We start from the raw sequence: 25,376 nt of genomic DNA, 5'->3' as shown, positions 1-25,376 counted from the left end.
AAATCCGGTTGCCCCATGAAAACAAAAATATTCTCTGGATTCTCAGTAAATCCTGTTTCCTCTATTTATGTGTGTGAGAATAATGACTAGATGAGTCATGGCAGAGGGACTGTTTGAACAGATATGTCTCAAACTGCTTTCCAGGCTATTGTTGGGGAGTCAAAGTGGTCAGCAGATGATTCTTTTCTGATATAGAAATCTGATGTGTTTGCCATGGGATATGTTCAAAACCAATTCAGTGACATTTAGGATGGATGTTCATTAGTGGTAATCATAAGGCTGTTTAACGATCAGTGGTGATCATAAGGCCATGAGTGTGCACCAGGGAACCTCAGTTCCTCAGTTTTGACTCTCAGCCACTTCTTATCTGATATCACATCTCATAAACCGTCCCCTCCCATTTATATTAAAAGCCAAAGTAGAAATACACACTTACACATACATTTGGTAACAGTGGAGACTTCTTTTGCTTTAAATTGTAATATATAGTTAGTCCTTCTACTATTATTGTTCTGTCTCTTCCCCCCTCTCTTGTCATTCCTTTGTAGTCCATGATAGTGTGTTTGAGAAAAACTTATCCTAACAAAAATCACTGATTATAAGAATGCCAGTATTTTAATTACTTTTCTTTCTTACAACGATTTGGGTAGGGTCAGGAAAGTGACCTAAATTTGACTAGCTGGTGTTCTCTGATGGAGACATTGGGGGGAGTTTTTTGTCAACACTCACACAATTTCATAGTAATTGCCAAGTACATGATAAATCTTATCATGTTTGTGGCAGAAATGTGGAAGATAAATCCTAAACTTCTGTAGCTGGGAAGTTCTAAAAATGTGGGGATCCAAGAGAAAATTTCTAACAGAACTTATTTAAGACAAAAAACATCAGTGTTGCTTTTATAAAATCTTTCAAAATAAGAGAGAGGATTAAACTGGGAAAGAGATGAGATGCAAACACTTTTAAAAAACAGATTATAACAATTTTGTATAATAATTGTTTACGCATCAGCTCTACTCTAGTAGAGCTTTCCTAGACATATAACACCCTACCAATCACAGAGCAGTTAGAGGATTTCATACAGAATATGCTGCAATGACTCCATTCCCTTAGGCAATTCATTAGGGTCTTAGGATTGGATAAGATCTCTGGTTATTCTGGCAAGACTAACAGAGAGCATTCCAAATTAGGCTTTATTTGTTTAGCGATGAACATTATCATGAGAAGATTGTTTTTAAAAGAAGAATGCAAAAGACAAGCCAAAATAAAGCCAAAAAGAAACAAGTTACAGTAATTTCACAATTACAAGCTGCACTGAGTATAAGCCGCATCTCTGGGTGTTGGCAAACATTTTGTTCTTTGTCCATACACAAGCTGCACCCAAATATAAGCCGCTCTGTCGTTCGCAGGGAGGACCTGCGTGCAACAAAGTGCCAAATAGTAACAGAATCAGCGGGATGGCGGGGTTTACTGGCTCAGCCCTGCTCAGGGTGGCTGCCAGGGAGTGGCCCCAGCCCAGCTCGCTACTGCTGCCGGGAGGCAGGGGAGCGGCGTGTCCGGTCGGTGTTGCTGGGAGGAGGGAGAGGGGCGTCCCTGGCCGGTGCCACTGGGAGGAGGGAGAGGGGTGTCCCTGACTGCTGCCGCTGGGAGGAGAGAGAGGGGCTTGCCCGGCCAGTGCTGCCAGGAGGAGGGAGAGGGTAGTCCCCGGCCAATGCCGCTGGGAAGCAGGAGAGGGGCATGCCCGGCCATTGCCGCCGGGAGGAGGGAGAGGGGCTTGCCTGGCGAGTGCCACTGCTGCACCCCCCGGGTCTGGGCAGCACTGCCACTGCGACCCCCTGGTCCGGGCAGCGCTGCCGCTGCGCCACCACTGCCCTGGCGCCTGGGGCCACTGCTGGCTCGGACTTCTGGGTTGGGAAATTTCCAAAATTTGTTCATATATAAGCTGCTCCTGAATGTATGCCGCACTTCCGGTTTGGGAGCAAAATTTTAGTCAAAATGGTGCGGCTTGTAATCGTGAAATTACTGTAATTTTGTCACACATTTATATATAAATACCAACAGTAATTTGAGCTAAATCTAAGCAAAGACTTTTTCTTTCAAGCCAAATTATAGCCCAAGCCAAATTATATCCCAAGCAAACTGTTCCCAAACAATGCACAAGTCCTCAAGTGTTTTTGCTTAAAAAATAAGTTCATGTAACAATTACCGAGGCACAAAGAGATGAGTAAAAGCAAGGATTTTTTTTCCTCCATTGTTTTTACATACCCTGCAAAAGTATTCTCTTGCTTAACTCACCACTAAAATACATTTTGATCCAGAGTATTTGATTTAGCTCAGTATATTTCGTGCCTTTTGTTAGTTTGATTTAAAAACAGTGTTACACAATGCAGGTTTTTACATGGTTTAAGATTTGACTGTGAGGCATTTATGATGCAATAAATACTGGTTGTATTGTTGGATAAAGGATTTAACAATTGAAAACAGAAAACTGATGGAAATGGATGGATCAAGTCTAGCTAATAAAAGTAGTATCTACAATTCAGACTGTAGCACAGCTAAAGCTAAAATCAATGCAATATATACTTTATGTTTTGCTGATAATGGGAGCTTGGAGGGAAAGGAACAAGCAGTATTTAATAACAGTGGATTTTGTGTGTTCAATGGGAGCATGTTATGACATCAGATAGGGAACACTGACAGAGTCATACAACAAAAATATGATGTATCAGGTTCAGAAGCAGCATTGAAGATGGCTGGTTGAGGAGAAGTGTGACAGGGGTGTTTTCTCATGTGCTTCTTTGGGCTTGTCTCTTGATGCACTGCAGAAGATAACTGGAGGGAACGGTGTTGTTGGGGCCCTTGAGTCAAGAGACTCCCTGGTTAGATACAGGGAGACACCTGCATTGTTCCATGTCTAAAGCTTGTCTAAGGACAGAGTTGCTACATCCAATATGGAGGGAGATGAGCTGGCCTCAGCTCCTGGGGCTGGGTCTTCAAACTGATGATCCTCAGCATGGCTGTTGGTGTTCCTCACGCTCTTGACCTCACAGCACTTTCCCACAAGTGCTGAGCTGCGGGCTGCCGCCCCATACGGCAAGTACTACCAGAGGCCATGATCTCCCCAAAGGCCTTGTGTGCCCTGGTCACAACAGTGGTTGGATGACCCCAGCATTCCAGTGTCTCTCTGCTCAGGCAGACCCAAGGTATTCTTCCAGCTAGATCCTTAGGGAGTCTTTATAGGCACAGGTCCTCACTGCCACTGATTGGGATGGGATGAGCAAAAATCTTGTCTAATACTTAGTGGAGTATCTGCTACCAACTACGAGGCTACAGACTACTGTACTCCAATGAACTCCTGAGCTCCATAACTTTCAGTGAAATGTGGAGCTAACTTATCTCCCAATGTCGGCCAATACCAGTAAAAGCTGGTGTAACACATCTTTTCTAAGGTTTTTTGGGTGGCTGGGATATTGTGAGCAACTTAAGATAAAAAGTCACTTTCCTGTTTTCACTGCTTGGTTTCCTGCCTTGCTTCCTCAAAAAAGATGTTATACTGGCCTGCAAGTGTGAATGGAGAAGTGACAGAAAGGATACCTGGACATTTGCCCTTGCTTCCTCTGCCCTTGTGTTAGATTATGAGACTTGATGTAACTGGGCTGCATCAGCATGAGGTGATGGGAAGGGAATGTGATTAGTACCTGCTTTAGTTTCATTTTAAACCAAACACTCTAGTAGCAGAGGTTGGTGACAATGTGTTTTGCCTGCATCACTGCATGCTGTGAGCACGCCTGCATGGTGTACAGTGGCTGAAGAGGCTCTGGCTGCACTGCTCCTCTCATAGCTGGTTTTAACTTCATCATCACTGACAGCAGAACAAAGACCCAGAACAAAGATCTGCTTTGACTCAGCCCAAGTGAATTAGGAGTCCTGACATTTATCTCCTCTCCAAAGTTGGCACTTCCTTTGCATCCAAAGTCACAACAGTCCTACCTTACTGTAGGATATCCCATCAAACACAGAGGTGATTTCAGCTGGAGATGACACATCGACTACAATTGGGTGGGAAGAAAGCAAAGAGTCATCCTTCAGTACAGGAAGAACATCTTCAATTAAAACCTGTTCAAGCTGAGAAAGAGAAGACATCAGAATAGAAACAAGGGCAGGAGTATATGCCTACTTCACAAATAAGTACAGTAATTTCACAATTATAAGCCGCACCATTTTGACTAAAATTTTGATCCAAACCCAAAGTGCGGCTTACATTCAGGTGCGGCTTATATATGGACAAAGAACAAAAAGTTGCTGTTTTAGTTTGGAGGACAAGTGTCTGCTAAGAAAGGCAGGAGCTTCCTTTTGAAATGGAGAATGTAAACCCCCTCCCTCCAAATTATTGTAATTTTGAAATCAAGGGGGTTGCAGGCAAAAATATGGGAATTAGGAATAACAGTTCTTTTCTAAGGGAATTAAAATAGAAATACAGTACTACAAACAAACAAACTCCAAACCCTGACAAAGTCAGAGTGCAACCTGACACGGGGTGTTGGTAGCAGTTCAATTAAATGGTGGTTGCAGTTATCCTGCAGTGACAGATGTGATTCAGTTGAAGCAGTGGTCCTGTAGAAGGTGCAGTTTCCCTCTGGAGGTCCAGTGGTGATGTGGAGAAGTCTGGTTTTCCTCTGGAGTCCAGTGGAGAAAGGGGCTCCCTTAGTGTTCCAAAACCCCTGTTTTTATTTTGGTAAGAAATGTCGGGTTCTTCCCCCTGACTGGAACAACTTCCAATGGGATGAAGTAATTTTATCAGTCCCACAGTGGGACTCAATGGGCCATTAGCAGAAAATGACTTGCTGTAGGAAGGACGGGTTGTGAAAAAATAAAGAACAATGCCCTGCCTGGTTTCAATGGATGGCCCATTAGCAGAGTATCTGCCATTGAGATAAGGATCACTGCCCCCACCCTCAACAGATGGTGACAGAATAGACACCTTTTATCACACTCTGTATTGTAACATGCGGCTTATAATCAGGTGCAGCTTATGTATGGACAAAGAATGAAAAGTTGCTGGCACCCAGAAGTGCAGCTTATACTCAGTGCGGCTTATAATCGTGAAATTACCGTAGCTTGAACTTCAACTTCTCTAGGCCATTGTCTTAGGATGCAATACAGGATGTGATCAAAAGTACCTATTTTATCACCACCTGTTGAAACCAGGTGGGACAGTCATCTTTATCTTTTCCACAACCCATCCTTCCTCCAGTGAGATATCTTCTGTTAATGGGCCATTGAGTTCTACTGTATAAATGATAAAATTACATCATCCCATTGGGAGATGCTTCAGCCAAGGGGAGGATTCAAGCATTGCCTACCTAAATAAAAACTGAGACTTGGAACACAAAGGCAGCCTTTTCCACTGAATTCCAGAGGAAAACTGGACCTTTCCACTCATCACTGGACCTTCAGAGGAAAACTGCACCCTTCTACAGGCCTATTGCTTCAACTGAACCACATCTGTCACTCCAGGAGGACTGTAGCCACCATTTAATCAGACTGCCAGCAACACTCGTACTGATGGGGTGTCAGGTTGTATTGTTACTCTGTCAGTGTTTGGGGTTTGTTTTTTTGTAATGCTGTTTTTCTATTTTAATTTTTCCTAGTAAAGAACTATTCCCATATCTTTGCCTGAGAGCCCCTTAATTTCAAAATTATAATAATTTGAAGGGAGGGGTCTTACATTTTCCATTTCAAAAAGAGGCCTGCTTGTCTTAGCAGACACCTGTCTTTCAAACCCAGACAGCCATCTGAAACAGAATGAAATTTCATGCCCTCTAAAGAAGGAGTTGTAAACTCTTGCTTTACATTGGAGAGGGGAAGGACATAATTTCTCCTTAACTACAATAAATGACCTTTTGCAGATCTGTTTTCCTGTGTGTATCATAACACAGACACACCCATCACACCCTCCCTTGCCCCCAGCTGGCAAAAAGGGTAACCTGTGTTACCAATTTCAGAAGTGTGACAATATTTACAAAGCATTATGATCTCCTCTTGCAAAAGGAGCTGGGTAGGAAGGGAGGGAGAGAAGAAGGAGGCAGGGTTCCCCATTCCAAGGGTTATAATGTTTTTTTAAATTCATCTGAATTTTTTATAAAAGATTAAGTAGCCAGCAGTAAAAATCCCCTTATTTCCTAACCAATACTGACCAAAAAAGACTAAAATTCAATTTAGCTTTCCTCTGTGATATTCACTAGAATGACATTGAAATGTCATAGATCGTAGATGAACATAGTATCTAGATGAAAAAAGGTCTTTAAAATTTAAACTCAGTAATGAGAATTTTTCTTACATAGTTAGGATCCCAAATCTTCTACTTTTGAGTGTAAAACTGACCCAGGGAATGATTTTGTTCTTAGCCTCTCTGCAGGGAGAGAGGGAGGGAAAGTAGCAAGTAGGCACTGCCTGCTTCTAAAGTCACTAGGTCAGAAGATAGTAGATTTCAACAGGCTCAGCCCATACAAAATCTACTCTGCTCCCTTCCACTGGCATACGTTGTGTATGTCTAAGCATCCAGAAGCTCATTACAACTGGACAGTTGGGGAAAACATGCATGGATGTGCCATCACATCTATGTGGGAGGGGAGGAAGGAAGGAGCAAGAAAACTTCCTTTATTCAGAATTTAATGCATATTTAAGGCTAACTTCTTTGCAATGCTCTTAAGGCATCTGGAGTTGGCACGGTTAGCACTTCTGCTGTCCACTGTCACTTCCTATTTTTGCACTGCACAGAATAGAGATTGTCTGAGTTGGAGCATTTGAAATGACACTTACAATGCTGGCAGAAGCTGAATGGATATCCACTATTTTCCTTGATAATAGCCCATGCTGTGCAGGCAGGCCCAGGTTCCCAACCCTTACCAGATCAGAAAATGATCCTAAATCCCATGGAGAGAGTACCGCCCAACTAAATAAATACAGGAGAGTCTCCATCTTTCAGAGTTAGACCTTTAAGCCACCCTGCAAAACTCTTAAGGCTCTTCTGTCCAGAACCCACCTAGGTGTTATTTGCCATTATAACCAAACACTTCACTCACTTGTTAAAAAAGAATTACAGTAATTTCACGAGTATAAGGCGCACTGGAGTATAAGGCACACTTCCGGGTGTCGGCAAATTTCCAAACTTTATCTATATATAAGGTGCACCACACTATAAGGCGCACTTTTTTTTGCAGCAAGGATCCATGCGCAAGAAGGTAACCAATTAGTAACGGAGTCGTGCAATCGCGGGGTTTACTGGCTTGGCTCAATTTGCAAACATTTTTCACAGATTGGCGTAGCCTTTAAACGCAGCCCCAGGTGTCCTACCCGTGCACGGGCCCCGGCACTCCTGCCCACCTCTGGTGCCAGCTGGCGCGGCGTGGCTTGGCTCATGGCTCGGGGCTGCTGTGGCTCGCGGCTCGGGGCAGCTCTGGCCTGCCATGGCATGGCCACGGCTTGCAGCTCGCACTTCCGGGCTGGCTTGGGGTGGCCGCGGCTCGCGGCTTGGTGTTCCCACGGTGCAGCTGCGGCTCGGCACTACCGTGGGGCTGCCCCCCCTTGTGGCTTGGCTCGCAGCTTGCACTTCCGGGTTGGCAAATTTCCAAACTTTGTCCATATATAAGGGGTTCCAGGATATGAGGTGCACTTCCGGGTTTGGACCAAAATTTTAGTCAAAAAGGTGCGCCTTATAGTTGTGAAATTACGGTACTCTTCTCTGCAAACTAAAACTAAGTTTACTTTGATGAGTTTCAGACCATAACATAGGTAGGTGGAAAACACAAACCAACTTTTTCTTTATATTGCACCACACTATGTTAGTTTTCTATAAATATACTTTAAATCTTTGTCATTCTTGTCTAAATTTTACTCCCTTCCAAAATGTTCCTCCCAGCCCCACCAAAACTCCACAAGGCAGAAATAATTACCATTTTCCACTCTGGTTCTGATGCATTTGTTCCCAGGAACTCAAAATAACTGGCAAATCCTTCATTTAACCACAAGTCATCCCACCAGTCCATGGTTACAATATTTCCAAACCACTACAATTATAAAGATGCGGGTTTAGATAAATAGTGCATATACGTTTCAGTATCTCACATCTGCATATAGAACATTCACTTGCTTACTTTTTTCCTGCTGCCAGATGAAAATTATCATAATTCTGGGGTTTTAATAGGAATGAAGGCTTTGCCTTCACTTTTATTATAAAATTACATATTACTCGGGAGATTGCTAATGATTCATGTGCCACTGAAAATATTTTTAGTTTGATGATTTCTGCTTTCATGGATGTTTTCAGACAGCCTCCACAGTGTATAACTGTCCCTGTTTGCCTGCCCAAAAGAGACATCTGCACACATAAATTAGTTTCTCTAAGACATTTTAGATAGATTTTTGCAAACTGGCTGACAGTCTGGGCCCTATCTAACTTCCTGAGAAAAATTGCAAGGCAGTAGTCACGGTATTTTAAGGCTCTAATGGGGATCTGTTTTAACAGATGATATTTTGCAATCAGATTTTGAGCACATTTAGAAGATCTTGAGATAAAGTTAATGACAGTATTTCCAAGATTAAAATTTGTGAATATATATTTGAAACACTGTAAAAGTGACTCATGTCCTAAAATATACCTGATGAACAAGCTCATGGGCTATCACAGCAGCTACTCTCTGTTGGTTGGAGGTGGCTGACTCATCACGATCATACAGCAGGTTTGTTTCTCGGTATGTGATCAGCCCCCAGTTCTCCATAGCACCTGTCCCGAAATCTGGAATCGCTATTTTATCTGTATTAAAAGAAAGAGACAATGATTACCAATGATTATCCTTTAAATCAATTAGCTAGTCCTCTCTCTGTGTATTTACAGCCTGTTTTGCTTACCATTTGTGATTCTGGCTTACTACTGTGGATTGCAGGCTATGATATGTGTTCAAGAAAAGAACTGGCCTAAAGCAGCTGATAGCAAGTGCCCTGGCTCTGCTGAGATTAACAGAGGGTAGGATCAGTTGCACTTGCTGAAGATCTGTCCTTGGAGGTGATGCTATGCCATCTCCCAGGAACGTATGTATCATACATTACTTAATTTTGGCTCCAGAAATTAATACCATTGTCTAGGGATGTGCTGTAGGGAGTAAACCTCCTGAAACTATTTGTAGAATAATGATGCATTACATTGTTTGTCACATTGTTGTATTAAAAGTATTTATTGACATGTTAACTGAAGTAAATCCCCCATGCAGTGAGCAACATCTGCTTCTATGCCTGGCAATTTGTGGAGGTCACTCATTTATGGTCAGTAATCAATACAGGCTTAAATGAGAATTGCAGACTCAACTGAATTGGCATTTTCTTCTGTAAATAATGACGACAGGCTTTCTGTGTGGGTTAGTGAAAAAGTACAGCTGGATTTAAAACTGAACCGAATGAAAATCCCTCACCTCACTCCAACAGAATATAGGAATTACTTATTTTAAATAAAACAACTTGATTATAGAATCAAAGCTGATAGTTTGGCAAGGGCTTCAGTGACAGTCAAAATGAGGATACAAGGAGAAAGGTAATGCCAGAAACCATAAATCAATGTGAAATACAATATTTAAATAAATAATTATGCAGAAACATATCTGATTAATCAGGTTTGGCCTGTATAACTTCTAATAATGAGGGAACAACATGGCAAGTCAAGGTCAGCGATCCAACAAATAGACATTCTGGGAAAATCAGTATAGAATCTACAAAAGTATCTACATTTTGACACTGCTGACCTGAAGATATCAGTCCATCTTGTCACAAAGACAGGCCTTTATCCAGATGCTGCCATGGCAAAGTCATCAGGCTTTCATGACAGTGAAAATTTGACTATAAAGCACAGGTGAGATTTAGTACCTATTATTACTGGGGACCAGTGTGTGAAAGAACAACATATTGTACTGGTTTCCCTAATTCAGTTGTCATTGAAATGCAAACATATTTATGGTAAACTCAGGTGCTGTTTTGAAAGGAGGAGGTAAAAGTCTTTTGTTAAAGTAATATAGGTTAGCCTGATAGGTACAGGTACAAATAGCCAACAAAAGGTTTGCATAGCATTATTAATTGTCTTCAAAGTTGGGGGGATTTTTTCCCCCCCTACAGGGGGGGAAACAAGTCTCAACGTGTTTGCAGCTAATATTTTCCCATCCTTGTAAGTTCATGAACCTAACTGAATTACCTCTTTGAAGGTCTTAGGCAGGAGAATTTCCAAAACTCTGATTGCATTCCCAGCTTGATTATTGTGCATGTTAAACAGCATGAATCAGATCCAGAGTCCAGATATTCCAAGCTAAAGGATGCCCAAATGCACTACCTTCTCTTTGTTTTGTAACCATGGGCAAAATTTGACAGTGTGCCCACTCTTATTTAGTACCAGATCTTTATTTAGCCCAGCAATATAAACTACAAATTATATGCTGGACCACATTCATCTTTCTAAGAAGTCTATATACACCCACTTTGCACTAAGGTTAATAAATATGTCATACTCTCTGGCAGTGTACATCTTCACTTATCTCGCTGCTGACTTTTGTCCAGAAGTTCACATGGAAGTGGTACATATTTTTCTGAAACTTCTGGCTGTTTTAAGTCATGATGGTCCTTTGCTGATGCTTGCCTTGATTTTCCACAAAACACTTTGAAATAAGCATGCCAGGACCAGTTCTTCAGCAAACTGAATAGTGAGAACTGGTAACTAAACAGTAACTGAGACCAACTCATCCATCATGACATTTAGAAACATCTTGAACTACATTGGCACAGTTTTAAAACATCCTGACATAATATCAACAGTTAGCAACCAAATGCTTTCATGCTCTTTTCCACCAAAGCACAGAGATGTGTAGGAGCAACATAACCAGGACACTGAGTTAACAAAATGAAAAATATAAATGTTAATAATCACCAAGTTTTGGAAGAGAGTAGCTCAAATTAAAGTACTGTTCAAAGAAGTCAAATACAATTTTTGTTACATTTGCTGCATATTCTGCCGTGTGTATTTGCTGTGGCTGGGCGTAAACTCTCAGCTGTAAAATACAGAGAGACAATTAGAAAAGTTTTCAGTTAAAAGGAATCAGGTGTCAAACATTGAAAAGGCATTTAGCATACATATCAGTAACACTTCAGGTTTTCTCTGAGACTGGCCCAAACACCAAATTCTGTTTCCTATCACATTTATTCAACAAAGTTTTTCAAGTGTTGTACATAAGAGAGACCAAGTCAACATGTGCACACTTTCCACTGTTTGTCTGAATTGTAAAACTGGTAAGACCCATGTCCACAGTGGCCAAGCCTGAAGCAGGGCCTGGTTGCATACCAGCCCCTACTTCTCCACAGCCTGGTTTTCTCAAGGAGGAAACCTGGGCAAGCAGAGTCAAAGAGGATCCACTTGTTCTGAGCAGTTCCCTGATCCTGACTGATCCCATCAGATCAATCTTCAGGAGCACATCTGTATTGAAATATTATTTCGATTATAATTTTATTCAACTTATTCACCTTATTTTATTCAACTTCTTCATACCTTTCCTACATATTATCATCATAGTTTCCTCTTGTCCTTGTATGTTTGAAGATCTCAAACCCACTGAAGACAGTGCATTTACTAGATCTGTGACCCTTCCCAGACATGCTGTCCCATGCAGATTGAGTGGCTGTTTTGCCAGGACCTTGGGCTGGTCACAGCTCAGTCACAGCTTTGGTGCCTTCTGGGCTGCTGTGCCCCAAGAAATCACAGCCAAAAATCAGTTATCTTTTTTATGGCCAGGCAAGTCGGGGAAAACTGGCATGTTTGGTAGCCCTGTATGTGACGAGTGACCATTTCTGTGCTTGTCCTGTGTATATAAAAAATATGCAACAATTATGTGTTGACTGTTGACCTTTCTGTCCCTGAAGCCTGATGCCTAGGACAGCTTTGGCTATTGCTGTCAAAGGAAACAAGCTGTGGAGCACTAGAATCTTTATGGCATTCATCCCCATGATGAGGAGGTTGCGACTTGAAAAAAACCTTTTGAGAAGATATTTTCACATTTTGAAGGCAAAGTTTGAGTTCAGAATTTATGGAGCCTTTTGGGGATCTTTCCCTCAATCTCCTTGTCCAAAAGCCTGCTGGAGCTGTATGTAGGCTGTTCTTTTCCCTACCCCTGTAAATCTCCAGTGTGGATAAGACTTCTCTATGGAGTGAAGTTTCTGGTTTCAGGAAAACCGATCTATCTCATTTTGCCAGTTCCATGACTCTTATGAATGGGACACATTCATCTGACTACACTGGTGTGGCTTGTTTACTCCTTCAGTGCTGTCTTATAGCCAGGAGTTTAGGGCCCAAGCTGAGAAAAGGAGCTGGTCTATTCCAGGAATACTTTTGGAGCCTGACAGCACATTGGTTTCAATACCATAAATAACACTTCCTCCAATGAGAGGGGAGGATGGGAAAGTGGTCAGAAATAAAGCTGGAACAAAAAAAACCCCAAAAAACCCAAACCAACAAACAAAAAAAACCCCTCACAAAACCAAAAGACCACCTTTCCCCCCAAACAAACAAGCAAACAAACAAACAAACCAAAGAAAGCTGACAAAATTCAATCAGGAGTCCATTCCAGCCATTCCAGGATTTTCCCCATGGTCAGTTTGCAATTACAACCTGCAATTTCCATGTCTATAACCTCTTTACCCAATTTAGCAGTCTTCAGTCCCCTAGCTGATCCATATTAATGGTTTTCAAAATCTTCACCCTGCACTAGATCTGACTTTGGGTTTCATATGTATAATCTCCTCTGTGATTTTCCAAACCAGACATTTGGCTCCTGACAGGTAATAAGCTCAGGAGCATTGTTTACAGCTGTAGGCACTTTTCCCACTACTGATTTCATGAATGTTTTCATTAGGGCTTTTAGAGTGAATGGTAGAGTTTTTAAATCATTTCCTATGTCATGTGAGCTGAATGCTCTTGCTGTTGTTTATGAAAGTAATTTATGGATCAAGTGGATTCAACTTTCTGTTGAATGAGGGATTTATTGTTAGAAATTTACACAGCAAACTGTGGAATGTTCTTTTCCGTATTTGGTGAATTTAAATACCTCATTGTCCACCTGCTCTTCAAAGTTCTTGGACAGGAAGCCTTGAAAAGGTTAGAAGAATAACTTTCTATATATATGATTAGAACCTCTAAAGATAGTCTGGTTTCCCTGGGGAAAAGATAATTTTCTGTGATGGATCTTACACATGTATAAAACTATGTCCATGTTAAGAGAAAGGAAAGTTATGATTTTAACCTCACTTAGACCCCAAGTTTTCTAGTGCAGGCAAGTCTTCAGACATTGTTTAGCGAACAGCATTAATAAAATATGTAGTAACATAGGTCTGAATTAGAAAATGTTTCTTCAGGCAACCTCTGTACTGACACAAATACCCCTGCTTCTACACACACACTTTAATTACCCTGTTTCAGTGAACACTCTCTTCTATTTAGAAAAGCTACAACCAGTCAGGAACATTGCGGGCTGTACTGTTTTGCTTGGGGAAAAAATAAATAGTGATCTCTGGGCCATACTCTGGAGCATGGCATGGACAAGTAGTGAATGTTTAACTCTTGCATTTAGATAACAGCATTAGACACTTCTTCAGCACATTTTTTCCCTACTATGTTCTTCACAAAAATCTAGACAAATTCTGATTTTTAAAGGAACTGAACTCTAGAGAATATTTATTGAGACCAAGTAGTCGAAGTCCTGTCCCTGATAATGAGTGGATCAGCCATGCTGAAGAAAAATTGATTAACAAAATTGTGTGACTGGGTGGCCTACAAATGTACTCCTGTGAATTAATTAGCCAAACAGCAGATAACTAAGAACATTACATCTGTATCTCAAATGAGGCTCCATTTGCTTCTCTAAGTGTAACTTAGCTTTAGTTATTTGTCAAGTGAAAATATAAGCATACAGCATGACACTAGTGAGGGCACAGGGGGAGGCCTCAGCACAGTGCTGTGACAGGAAGTCTTTGCTAAGAAACAGAACTTTGGAGATTTCTACAAGATAGATTTTAACATCAGTGAACAGCTTTCAACAGGGAAGGATTTGATGAACTTTTTTGGTTAAAGAAACTAAGGAAGAGCAAGGGAAAGTAGTCTGGCTGGGGCCTTATTCTAGATTCCCTGTCCATTTTGGACATGGTCTCCAGAAAACGAGGAAAGCACTGCCAGCTCATGTGAACAATAAACCTTGTGTTGCATAAGGGGAAAGGAAAGCTAGGAAGCAAAGGCATATGACCCTAGGGATCACTCTCTGTATCAGATGAGAAAAAGATCTAAACCAATAAACAATTAACAGCAGGTTGAGCATCCCAAACTAGGGTTAGGCTAAATGAGGAGTTTCTGTTGAGGGGCAAGCTGTATTTCGAATTTCAGTGTGTGATTCAATGTAATATCTTGTCATCTCTTTATGCCTGATCAGCTACACCTTCAGGAGATTTGAATCTAAGCAAGAAATGGATTGGCCTGCCTGCTGCATCTGAATGAAGGAGTTGTTTTAATTTAATAGATTCAGATTCAAACCTATTCGCTTCATTAGGGGATCTACCAAATATTCACCTGTTTGACAGACACTTCACTTCTATACTTATTTTTACAGAACTTACACTAGGAAGTTGCCTGTTGCCACTGTTGTAAAATAAAGCAAGTCAGTACATAATGTCACATAGCACTGTAGTCCTGTCTCTCAATGGCTGTAATAACATCAAGTGCAATTCACACTTTTTCAATCCACAGAAAACTATTCATGTCCTGTGACTCTGCTGTACCCTGTAACTTGTACATTTCTTCAGTTACAGGGTTTCAAGTAAGGGATGACTTTGGAAAAAGTGTGTTTCTTCCTCACCTGTGTGCTTGTATGGCAGGTACTAACTGGGATCTCACAAAGATAGGAGACAAGGAAGGATTGCAAAACACTATGTGTAGTCAACGTCAGAGGGTCACTGTGAACACCTAATCTGGTAAAATAGGCCACATAAAATAAGCTATAGGAAAAGGAAAAATATGTCCCTGTTTGTATAAAAAGAGTTTTTTAAGAAAAAATGCAAATCAAGGCACATCTGTCATCTGAACCACGTTCAGGCTGCAGAAGGACTTACAGGTTTTCCACTTGCGGATATTCTCTCTACTGAAGCAAACTGGTGCACTGCAAAGCATACCAAGTAAGTGCTCATGGGGACAGACTTCTCAAAAGTTGTTCGACTCCAGCCATCACCAAGCTGTACAGTTTGCTGCAGAAATGCAAAAATAATCAAATTGATTTTTGAAATTGCAAACACATGCATAAGAGTACAATATTTGTATGAAGGCTGCAACTGCATAGGAGCAACAAATATCTCCAGGTCCACCTCTTCTGGCATTTCATTGCTGAAGGCATGAGGAAAGACAAGGTATTTTTCTTCTGAAATGCATGAAATGGTACTTTGCTTTTTTGGCACTAAATAAGTTTACCTTGCTCTAATTTTTATCAGGGATTTGAAATCGTTCACATGACCAGAAATTTTGCCAACAGGAGTTTTCTGGTGTATGCTGTGTTTTGTTCTTGCAATTGCTGCATAAAATTACATCATTTTGGACAGAGCAGAGACTGAATTCTCCCCTCTCTTAAATACATGCATCATGTATTTAAGTCATGATGCAGGGATGCTACCTGAGATATAGACCAGTCTAATTAATCTATCCTGAACTAATCAAATACAAATGAGCACTGTTAATTGATGGGTTGCCTAAATATACATAAAAGTTAGTGCTGATCATAGTTTTTATTTTGCTAAGCAATTAATAAACATTCCTGATTCTCCCATATGTTTTTTTCCTCTAAGTTTGTTGACAATACTAAATAGGAAGGGGTAGATACTGATCTCTTCTTTCCCATGACCAGTGACAGGACTGAAGGAAATGGCATGAAGTTGAGTCAGGGGAGGTTTAGGTTTGATTTTAGGAAAAGGTTTTTCACACAGAGGGTGAAAACTGGAACAGGTTCCCCAGGAATGTGGTCACAATTCCAAACCTGACAAAGTTCCAGAAGCGTTTGGATAGTGCTCTCAGGGACATGGTGTGACTCTTGGGGTGTTCTGCACAGGGCCAAGATTTGGACTTGATCATCTTGAGGGGTCCCTTACAACTCAGCTTATTGTAAGATTATATTCTAAACATATATTTCTTCTATTCTTTTCCTGCTATAGTCTGAAAATTTTTGTGCTTCTGGCTGGATGACTAACTTAAATAGAACAAAAGCCAAAAGCATATAAGACATTAGCCTTCTAGAGGTGCAGTGGTCTATGAGATTTCTTTGTTATGAACACAATATAAATAAAGTCGAGATGGTTAATATTACAGGTAATATGATGCCATGAGCAAAAACACCTATTCACAGATATATTCATGACTCCTTTTTGAAAAGGTATTCACAATTGAATTTTCAAATATTTTACCCATTTTGACTCTATTTGGATATCTTCCATTATTTCAACAAAGTCAGGATTTGAGTGAAAAATTTTGAAGAAACTCAACTCCAGTGAAAAATGCAAATGAAATGTAAAAGATTCTGATTTTGCTAATCTGATTTGCCATGCTGATTTATAAAGCTCCACACCACCCAAACTACTACAGGACGTGTAACCTACAACATGCCCTGCATTTACAAACTCTTACATTTCCATCTGTGGAAAAGATTTTCCCAAAGTTCTTCCACTACTAAGACCAGAGCTCCTGGCCTTGACCGGATGAAAAAGTGCCCTGCTATAATCCCTTAGTCAAGCCTCAATATGAGTTCAGTATAACCAACATTTTCTTATCTGTACTTATTTTTTAACGAATCAATTAAGAAGCAGTAGTTAGCCCTTTGCAAGCTTATTATTGTAGATCCATAATAGAGGCAAAGTCCACATGTCAAGCTGTAAAGTAAGTCTCAAAATGCAATAAATCTTGATAATATACCATGTTATCCTCTTACTTCCTTGCTTGTACTCTCACTTATCTGAGGTCTGTGAGGAAAGGTACAGCAATCTCCTTTTATGTGCTGTTCATCAAAGTGCCTGGTTGTCTTCTAGGTATCATAGAAATATTTTTAACAACAATGGGTCAGAGCTTTAAATGTGCAAAGGGTATGGATGTATCTGTATCGGCCTGGTAATAAATATCTCATCTGCATTGCTAGGAGAATAAGTCTGGGGGATGCTAAATAAAAGCAGACCTTTGTTTTCTGAGTGGGGGACTGATTGGAAAAATGCAAATGCTAACAGCCTGGAGGTTGCAAGCTCTTTTTTCTTCCTTTTTTTTTTTTTTTTTTAAACTTGGCACTTTATCTCCCACTTCAGAACTTATTAGTAGAAATTATGCAATAGAATATACATTCAGTTGAACTAGAAGAACCCAGTAGAAACGGTCTCATCTGAAAGCCATTCAGTCTTCTTCCAGAAGGCCCAGAGGTAGATAATTGATGTCATTGAATTTCATGCAAAATTTGGTATTTGACACAGTAGGTCTAGAAATAGATTACAGTAGTTTCACGAATACAAGCCGCACGGATTATAAGCCGCACCCCCGGTGCCTCGACAATGTTGCTGTCTTTGTCAATAGATAAACCGCACCCCGAATATTAGCCGCACTTTCGTTCGTCGCGAGAATCCGTGCGCAGCTTTCACAAATTGGCCAATTAGTAACAGGATCGCGGCATAGCGGGCTTTACTGGCTCGGGGCGGGGCCAGGCAGGCTCGGCCCGCTCATGGTTGCCGACGGGGCCGGGTGGCCCAGCTCAGCGCCACGGCTCGGCGGGGCTGGCCAGGTGGTGCTGCCGCCGCCGCCGGGCTCGCTGGCCCCCCTCTCCCGTCAGCACCGCCCCGCTGCCGCGTTCGCTCGCCCGGCTGGCAGGGCTGCCGCCGCCGGGCTCACCGTCCGCCCCGCTGCCGCTTTCGCTCGCCCCGCGCCGCGCCTCGCGAGCGCCGCGCCCGCCCCGCGGCGCTTTAGCGGCTCGCGGCGGCGCTTTAGCGGCTCGCGGCGGCGCTTTCGCGAGCGGCGGCGCTTTCCGCTCGCCGGGCCGGCACTTTCGCGAGCGCCGCTTTCGCTCGCCCCGCCGGCAGGGCTGCCGCCGCCGCCACCGAGGCTCGCCGGCCGCCCCCTCCTGTCTGCACCGCCGCCGCGTTTCCTCGCCCTGGCCGGCACTGCAGGCCCCCGCACCGCCGGGCTCCCCCACGCTGCTGGCCCCGATTATGCTGGGCTTCCCCCGCTGCCAGGCAGCCCCACCCGCCGGCCTTCCTGCTTCTGCCATGCTCCCCTGCACTGCTAGCCCCCAGTTCTCCCGGGCTCCCCCGCCCTGCTGGCTCAGGCTCTGCCGCCCGCCCCCGACACTGCTGGCCCCGCCTCTGCCAGGCTTTCCCACCTCTGCCGGGGCCGGCCGGGCTCCAGCTTGGCTTGGGGCTGCCGCGGGCTCTCACTTCTGTGTTGGCAGCTTTTAGAATTTTGTTAATGTATTAGCCGCCCGGAATATTGGCCGCACTTCCGGGTTTCCACCAAACTTTTGGTCAAATTGGTGCGGCTTGTATTCGTGAAATTACTGTATTTAGGAAATTATAGATATGGTGGAAGGACAAATGTCTACACCCATGAGCCAACAGATGGTGTTTCAGATCCTCCATTATTAAAAAGAATAATCCTAGTCTTTCTGGCTGGCAGGATTCTTTGCCATTAAATTGTGATCAGCAGATCCTTTTTCTGGACCATTATGCAGTTTTAGTGATTATTTTATACTTTCCATCTGGAAAGCAGCTGTCTTTCAGAGTACTCATTCTCTGAGCCTACCCAGTTTTGACTGAAGAACCTGCGAATAGCTATTTATAGTTAGCGGGGGATGCTCACCTAGAATGTCTGAACAGAGGGACAGCTGGCTAATGACGGAAGAGATGTTTCATTTTTGCTTTGGATTTGTCTCTGTGCTGCCCTGTTGTGTGCTGGTAGACCACTTTGAGTTTGAACTGGCCAACCAGTTCTGTTCATGGAATGTTTATTAACTGTGAGTTTTACAGTGCCTCAGTGGTAGAGTCTGTGAACACGTAAAACCTGGCAACCCACATTACCTTTCGGCAGCTCTACAGAACTGTGCTTAGGCAGCAGTTGGGAAATACAAACCTGCACTGGCATGTTTGAAAGTGCTTGGTACGCATCTTGATGGATGATAGATATGTTGTATGTTGCCTTTTTGTTTGGCTCATCAAAGCAGGGAAATGATTTCCGCGCATCTGTTGGCTCATGATCAGTAGCTGCAATGCTTCTGAAACAAACAACAAACAATGTTGGCAAGACTTCATTATATGGCTTTGAAATCTTGTCTACAATTTTGAAGCATTTTTTTAATGATTTCACAAACTAAATTCAACTACAAATATTGTGCATATTATCCATTCATAAAAGCAGGTGACATCAGAAATGCATGAGCTGACATTGCATAGTCAGTCTGTCATCAACATTCTTTAGGTTTCAGAGCAAAACCTAATGCAATTGCTTATCATAAAATATTTTAGGAGCCAGGCAGTAAGAGAGGCATGACCTCTCATGCATAGTGAAAACTTTGCTCACCCTCCTGCTGAGCTTTCCCATTGATTTATGCACCTAAAATAAAGAACTGATGATATCACCTAAAAGGAATAAGTCACTGTAATAGCTGTTTACCACTACAGCTTATCTTGGTATTAGGGTCTTGAACATCTCCTGAAGGGACACCTTGAAATTGTGTAAATGCCAATAAATCTCATCCTGCTTGAGTGTTTCTTTTTCTGCATTTACCACATATACTTTTCTGCTCATGCTCTTATGCTCTCCTGACTCCATTAGTGAAACTGCTGGCAAAAGCATGGAAAGTTCAGGTGAACATCCTAGTACTGCTATGCAAGCTGTGTTGGGGGAGTCAGAAAGTAATCTCAGTTATGCACAACCAGCTGGAGGAGCTAGACAATAGGGGTCATGTAAAAACATACGCTGAATGTTGTGAGCATTCATATTGTGCTTGCTTCTCTCAGTGACATCAGGCTTCCCCTGTTAATGACCCACACAGTGGCAGAGTATATTCTCCAGTGACTGATGGCGAAAGGGATCACAGATGCTCCTTCAATTAATCTGGAATGTTGAGCATTTTCGGACAGCACTTCTACAGCTGCTCCAACTATATTAAGGTAGTTTTTTTCTTTCCAAAAAGTAATTAAAAGTGTATATCATAAATTACAGATCCTCAGTAATCCTTGAAGCTCACTTGACAACCAATTTTTCAATGTTTCTGTTGCCCTTGGCATTTCCCTGTGACGATTAAATACTAAACTGGTCATTAGGAAGTAGCAGCAAGGGTCATTTACAAGACTGACACACGTAATATGTCTGGGTTCTCTCCATTCATGTTCTGTGAAATAGTAGCTCAAAGGCTCATAGGCAGAAAGCATACTGAACATTCACCTTAACATAATTTCAAACTCAATAGAGTTTCTTTTGCTTGGTGCAGTCTTTGCTGTCACTCTCTACTTTTCATAGGATTTGAAAGCAATTTCACATTTAACTCCAAGCCTCCAGGGCAGTGCTTCACAGCTATTGGTTAAAAACTTGGCTATATATTTTGACACATTTATGTCTCGTTCCTACAGATTGATAACATTGTGATATATCTGTTGATTTATAAGGTGATAATCCATCTATCCTCCTATGTTTGTGGAGACAGACAGACATTAGCAGTGAAAAACCTCAGCACTACCCTTCCCATAGACTAGATTATGAAAACTCCAGACTATGGCATGCATAGAAGTGGCAATAGAAACATGAAATGTTGTAATTCACTCTCAAACAACATAATGTAGTTTTTAGATAAGATTTTTCTCCACTGCTTGGTGGCTTCTGCTCTTGAAGTTGATGTCCAGACCTTTAAATATGAACTAGAGTTGACAGTTGTAAACATCATAATAATAAGAAGTGAAGATCTGGCTGAGACTGCATCCAGCTGTTCTCAAACAAAAAAAACAGTGATACATTTAGAACCATGATGAATTTTCCTTTTTTCCCCCTCCCCTGAAGTACAAGGCGTTAGTGTCAAACCCTTCCTCCCTGAACTAATTAAAGCATTTTTCTCCTAGTCTTTCTTAAACTTCTGACTTGTTGCTTCTTCTGAGAAAACTTTCTCCTTGATAAATAAAATCAGCAGTGTTACTTTTGTATACAGAAGAAAATTTTCCCCTTGTCTATTCAATAAAATCCTAAATACATCCCTGTTTGCCATGTGCCAGCCTCTTGTTCTCTTATGGAAAACAGAGGGAATTCCTAAAAAACTGAGCCATACTTTGTCACTAATAGTAGTGCAAAATCAAAGCCAACATTGTGACATGTTTGTATTATTTTTAATATTAATGACAAAATACAAGAGGGCTTTAGCACATTCCTTGAGAGAAACTAGTGACTTGAATAACCCAGTTCACCAGCCAAGGACTCTAGTTTTGCTCCTTTCCATAAGATCTGAAAACTATATAAGTGTAATGTAGTTATACTCACTGCATCATGCAAAGTAGGGAAGGATTGTTACTCCTTTTTCATCAATGGGAAAATGAGATGCGCAAGCAGAGAAATAATTTTACCAAATGACTTAATTGCTTTACAGCTAGATTTGGGAACCCACAGAAGCATCTAGGCAGGTCTATGCCCAAAATTGACATTTTCAAAGTTTCTGCTTTCCTGTTCCCTACGTGCATGTGCACATCAATTTAAATAGTCATGATTCCAAGGTATCTCACTATCTGCTTCAGGGTATGTTCAAAAGCCCTTTTTTCTGATGGGGATTGTGTGATCTATCTGAATGGGATCCCCAAATGAGGCATTCTTCTCCCTAAGCCTCTCAAGGATGCCAGACTTAGAGACATGTTCAGCACATCTCTACCTGTTTTCTACAAAGTGGGCGGGGAGATTTGAATCTAAGCAACAGCAGAGCCTGGACATGTGCCCAGTTTGTAAACAAAAGGCCTTATACCAATGCTTTGGCAAACCTTTGCTTTCACAGATAAACATCTGGGGAGCAGCTCAGCTCTAGGAGCTGACTTTCAGTGTTGTTAAGTCTCTCAAAAGGTCCTGCTGCTTCTGACCCTGCACAGAACGGATAATAAAGTAGGTTAATTACATGTTGGATCTCCCTATCACCTCAGCCCCCTTCTCTTTAACATCCACTATTCACAGACTTGTTTGATCACTGCTGTTACCTAATCTGATTTATATTTACTTGCAACATGACTAGAACAGAACTATTTGGGTTGAAATGTTCCAAGGGTGGTGTCTACCTCAGGCAAAGATAAAATAAAATGCAAATTCCAGTCAGCATTGTTTTTTAAGTAGAAATCTGGGGAAAAATGAATTTTTAATAAGTAATAAAACCCTTCCATCACTGTCCTTCCTCACCTCTCCTATCCCCTACCCTCTGCTCCATAGCAGCAACTTAGCTGGTGGTTGCTTTGCTTTTTTTGTACTTACTACTATTATATACATTGCCTCTGCCACCCCTACAAACAATCTGCCCAAACGCAATCACATGAAAAATATTTCAGAATTTGCCATTCACTCATTCTTATTAAAGTCCTTCTTAAGCCTAAAAACCCCACACCCTCAAGTTTCTTTCTGCATTGAGAGTTTTCAGACAGCTGGCTAGGATCATCTTTGCAATTGTAGTTTCCAGCATCCAATTCAAGAAGTAGGAACAGTCAAAGAGAGCTCACATTTTATACTTTCTTTAAAGTTGTCCTTTCTTCCTGGCATCAGATGATTGGCCCATGTCTACCTATACTGTCTGGATTTGAGAGACAGTAGTCATCTCTCCTGCTCTGCAACTCAGAATACCTGTGTTCTGGTCCTGCTGTACTGAGATTGTGACAGACCTGGGGCTATAAATTTAATATCTAGATATTCTTCACCAATGAAAAGGAAGTAACACATCTTAACTTAGAAGGATGCTAGGACGTTGCACTTTTAAACTGCTGTGGATATATCAGATGCTCAAAGTATGAAACCAAAGCTGCTCAAAGGAGAAAGCCAAAGCACCTTTTAAGTCAGAGCAATGCTGTGGTCATAGATGGAGGAAAATGAGATAAAGAGCTGACTGGTGTTCCAGCTGTTCCCTGCATGACCCCTCCACAGGAAAAATCAATGCTTGCTTTATCCTCTACCTCTTGGATCCACTACTGCTGGTGCCTGTCACTGCAGCTACTCCTGTTAGTGGTTGAATGGAGCTGATGAGACTCTCACTCAGATACCATTGTCCCAGGAGGACAAAGAAATGCCATGAAAATGTTTGTCTCCATGTTCCTACTACAGGGCCTTGTAAAAGTCTAGCCAAGATTATCTCCCTGCTGTAAAGGCTGGAAAGAGTCACTTCAGAAATGTAAATATCAGAAAATGGGTGAGTGTCCTCTCCATATATTAACTGTGAAAAGAAACCTTTGAGTAGTGGGCAATGGCTTTTTCAAGCTTCCACCCCGAAGCAGAACAAACCTGGCAAGTGGAATGGGTTAGTTGATCTAGTAGAGGCTTTGTAATCTTTCATTGACTGTTGATATTTTAATAAGGAAGAGATGAAGAACAAAAAAAAAATAGTAAAATATTCCCCTAATTGTTTTGACTTTCCTATAATTTAAACCAGCTGCAAGAGAGACAGGGAAGTTCTGATTTGAATATTCCTTGGGCTTACGAAATCAAGGAGGTATGCTATCAGAAAAATTATCAGAAGAACATTTTACACCAAAACTGTTACCTTGGGGATATCAGGAGAGAATGGTGATAGTTGTACGCTATTTATTGGATACATAGTTGTATGCTATTTACTGTAGAGATAAAACCAGGCCTTGATCCCTCCAGTTCTTTGAGGGAGCCATTCAGTTCAAAGGTAAGCTCAGATCAGTAGAGTTTGAAAAGGTTTTTCAGAATTAAAAAAAAAAGAAAAAAAGAAAAAAAAAGAAAAACCAAAAAAACCCCCAAACCTCTCATCTCTCCAGCCCACATTCACTAGTCAGAAGCCAAAGGGTTTGAATGTAGCATCTGCCTTAGGGGAATGAGAAAACTAAAGAACAGCCCAGAAATATCAGCAAGTTGGTGAGAGACAAGACTGAAAACCTGAAACAGGAATAGAGCAGGCCTAAGTAAAAATAGAGTAGAAAGTTTAATAAATAAAACTGCTTTACTTGATCTGTCCATCCTCAGTATAGGTGGTCCTATAAAACCCAACCAGCGAACCATTCAGCCAACCTTGAAACTTCAGGGTGAGCACATACGGATCACTTCCATCAGTGATAGAGAGCTCTGATGCTGCCTTCATCACAATGTATTCTTGTGGCTTGTATTCAAAGCAGTCATTCAGAGCAATCTGCTGTCCTGAAGATTTCTGGAGTGTGGGCATTTCTGTAACCTTGGTCTCTCGCAGGTGAAGCCACAGGGAGCTGGTTGGTTTTTCCAAAGCAATAGATATACTGACTGTCCCACTGTAAGTGTCTTTTTCCATTTCAGGCTTGATTTCCAGATCGTAGTGGACAGGCTTGATGTAAGTGGGCAGCCTAAAATCTATCCACTCTCCAGTCTCATCATTCTTGGAAGGACAGGGACCCAAATCCACTGGGGGAGGAGGTTCTTCTGTTGTTGGTTGCTCTGTTGCCTTTGGAGGTTTAGGTCTGCTCAATCCCACACCAAGCCCCACAGCAAGTCCTACAACAACCACGACTCCACAGATGATAGCCACATGCTTTGTCTTCATGCAGTACCTCTTGGACTTTTCATCCTCAAAATCCATGCCCTCCATCTCTGCTGCTAGGTCTGTTTTCAAAGAAAAACATTAACCACAAAAAAGCTTATTAGTCACTTCAGCACGTGCATTCAGTAAACTCAGCAGTCTTGGTTTGTATTCTAATTGTGTAGCTATAGCTGTTCTCTGCCTGTCTCCTGCACCTCTCTTTCCACAAGACACTCAATTAATTAAAGACAACATGCATTTGGAGGCAATGTGGATATCAAAAGAAGTGCAGCTGGGCCGGTAGATGGAGGGAGCTGACACAGAAGAACATTGTTTCTGCCGTGCTCCCCTTATAAGCAGTGCAACCCCACCCCCCAGCCCCTCCTGTTCTGGCCTGAGTTAAATATAAAACAGTGCTATGTTAATCAGCAGTTAGGAGATGATCAGATGCCAAAGCTCTGTCAGCAGCTTTCAGAAGGGGTTTGTAGCTAGAGGTGTAACTGCTCCAAAACCCTCAAACTTCACCACTACCTCTTCCTCTCTTCCTCTGCTGTGTCTTGTTTAGGTTTT

The 25,376-nt window shown here is 41.8% G+C and overlaps 1 protein-coding gene across 1 annotated transcript in view; it reads right to left on the bottom strand.

Moving 5' to 3' along the window:
- The window catches only part of LOC116996429 (glutamyl aminopeptidase), a 69,388-nt gene extending 44,239 nt beyond the window's left edge, over window positions 1-25,149 (bottom strand). Inside the window, exons 1-7 of the mRNA XM_033060033.1 lie at window positions 24,265-25,149; window positions 19,205-19,346; window positions 15,178-15,309; window positions 10,961-11,081; window positions 8,658-8,812; window positions 7,953-8,066; window positions 3,988-4,122 (exon numbers count right to left, since the gene is read on the bottom strand). Of these exons, the coding sequence (XP_032915924.1) occupies window positions 3,988-4,122; window positions 7,953-8,066; window positions 8,658-8,812; window positions 10,961-11,081; window positions 15,178-15,309; window positions 19,205-19,346; window positions 24,265-24,875 (1,410 nt within the window). The 5' untranslated portion in view covers window positions 24,876-25,149. The remainder of the gene's footprint in view (window positions 1-3,987; window positions 4,123-7,952; window positions 8,067-8,657; window positions 8,813-10,960; window positions 11,082-15,177; window positions 15,310-19,204; window positions 19,347-24,264) is intronic.
- Window positions 25,150-25,376: the final 227 nt, after the last annotated feature.

Source organism: Catharus ustulatus, chromosome 5 (genome assembly GCF_009819885.2).
Source record: "Catharus ustulatus isolate bCatUst1 chromosome 5, bCatUst1.pri.v2, whole genome shotgun sequence".
NCBI classification, from domain to species: Eukaryota; Metazoa; Chordata; class Aves; order Passeriformes; family Turdidae; genus Catharus; species Catharus ustulatus.
The sequence above is the reverse complement of the archived record's forward strand: the minus strand, read 5'-3'. Positions and strand labels throughout refer to the sequence as shown.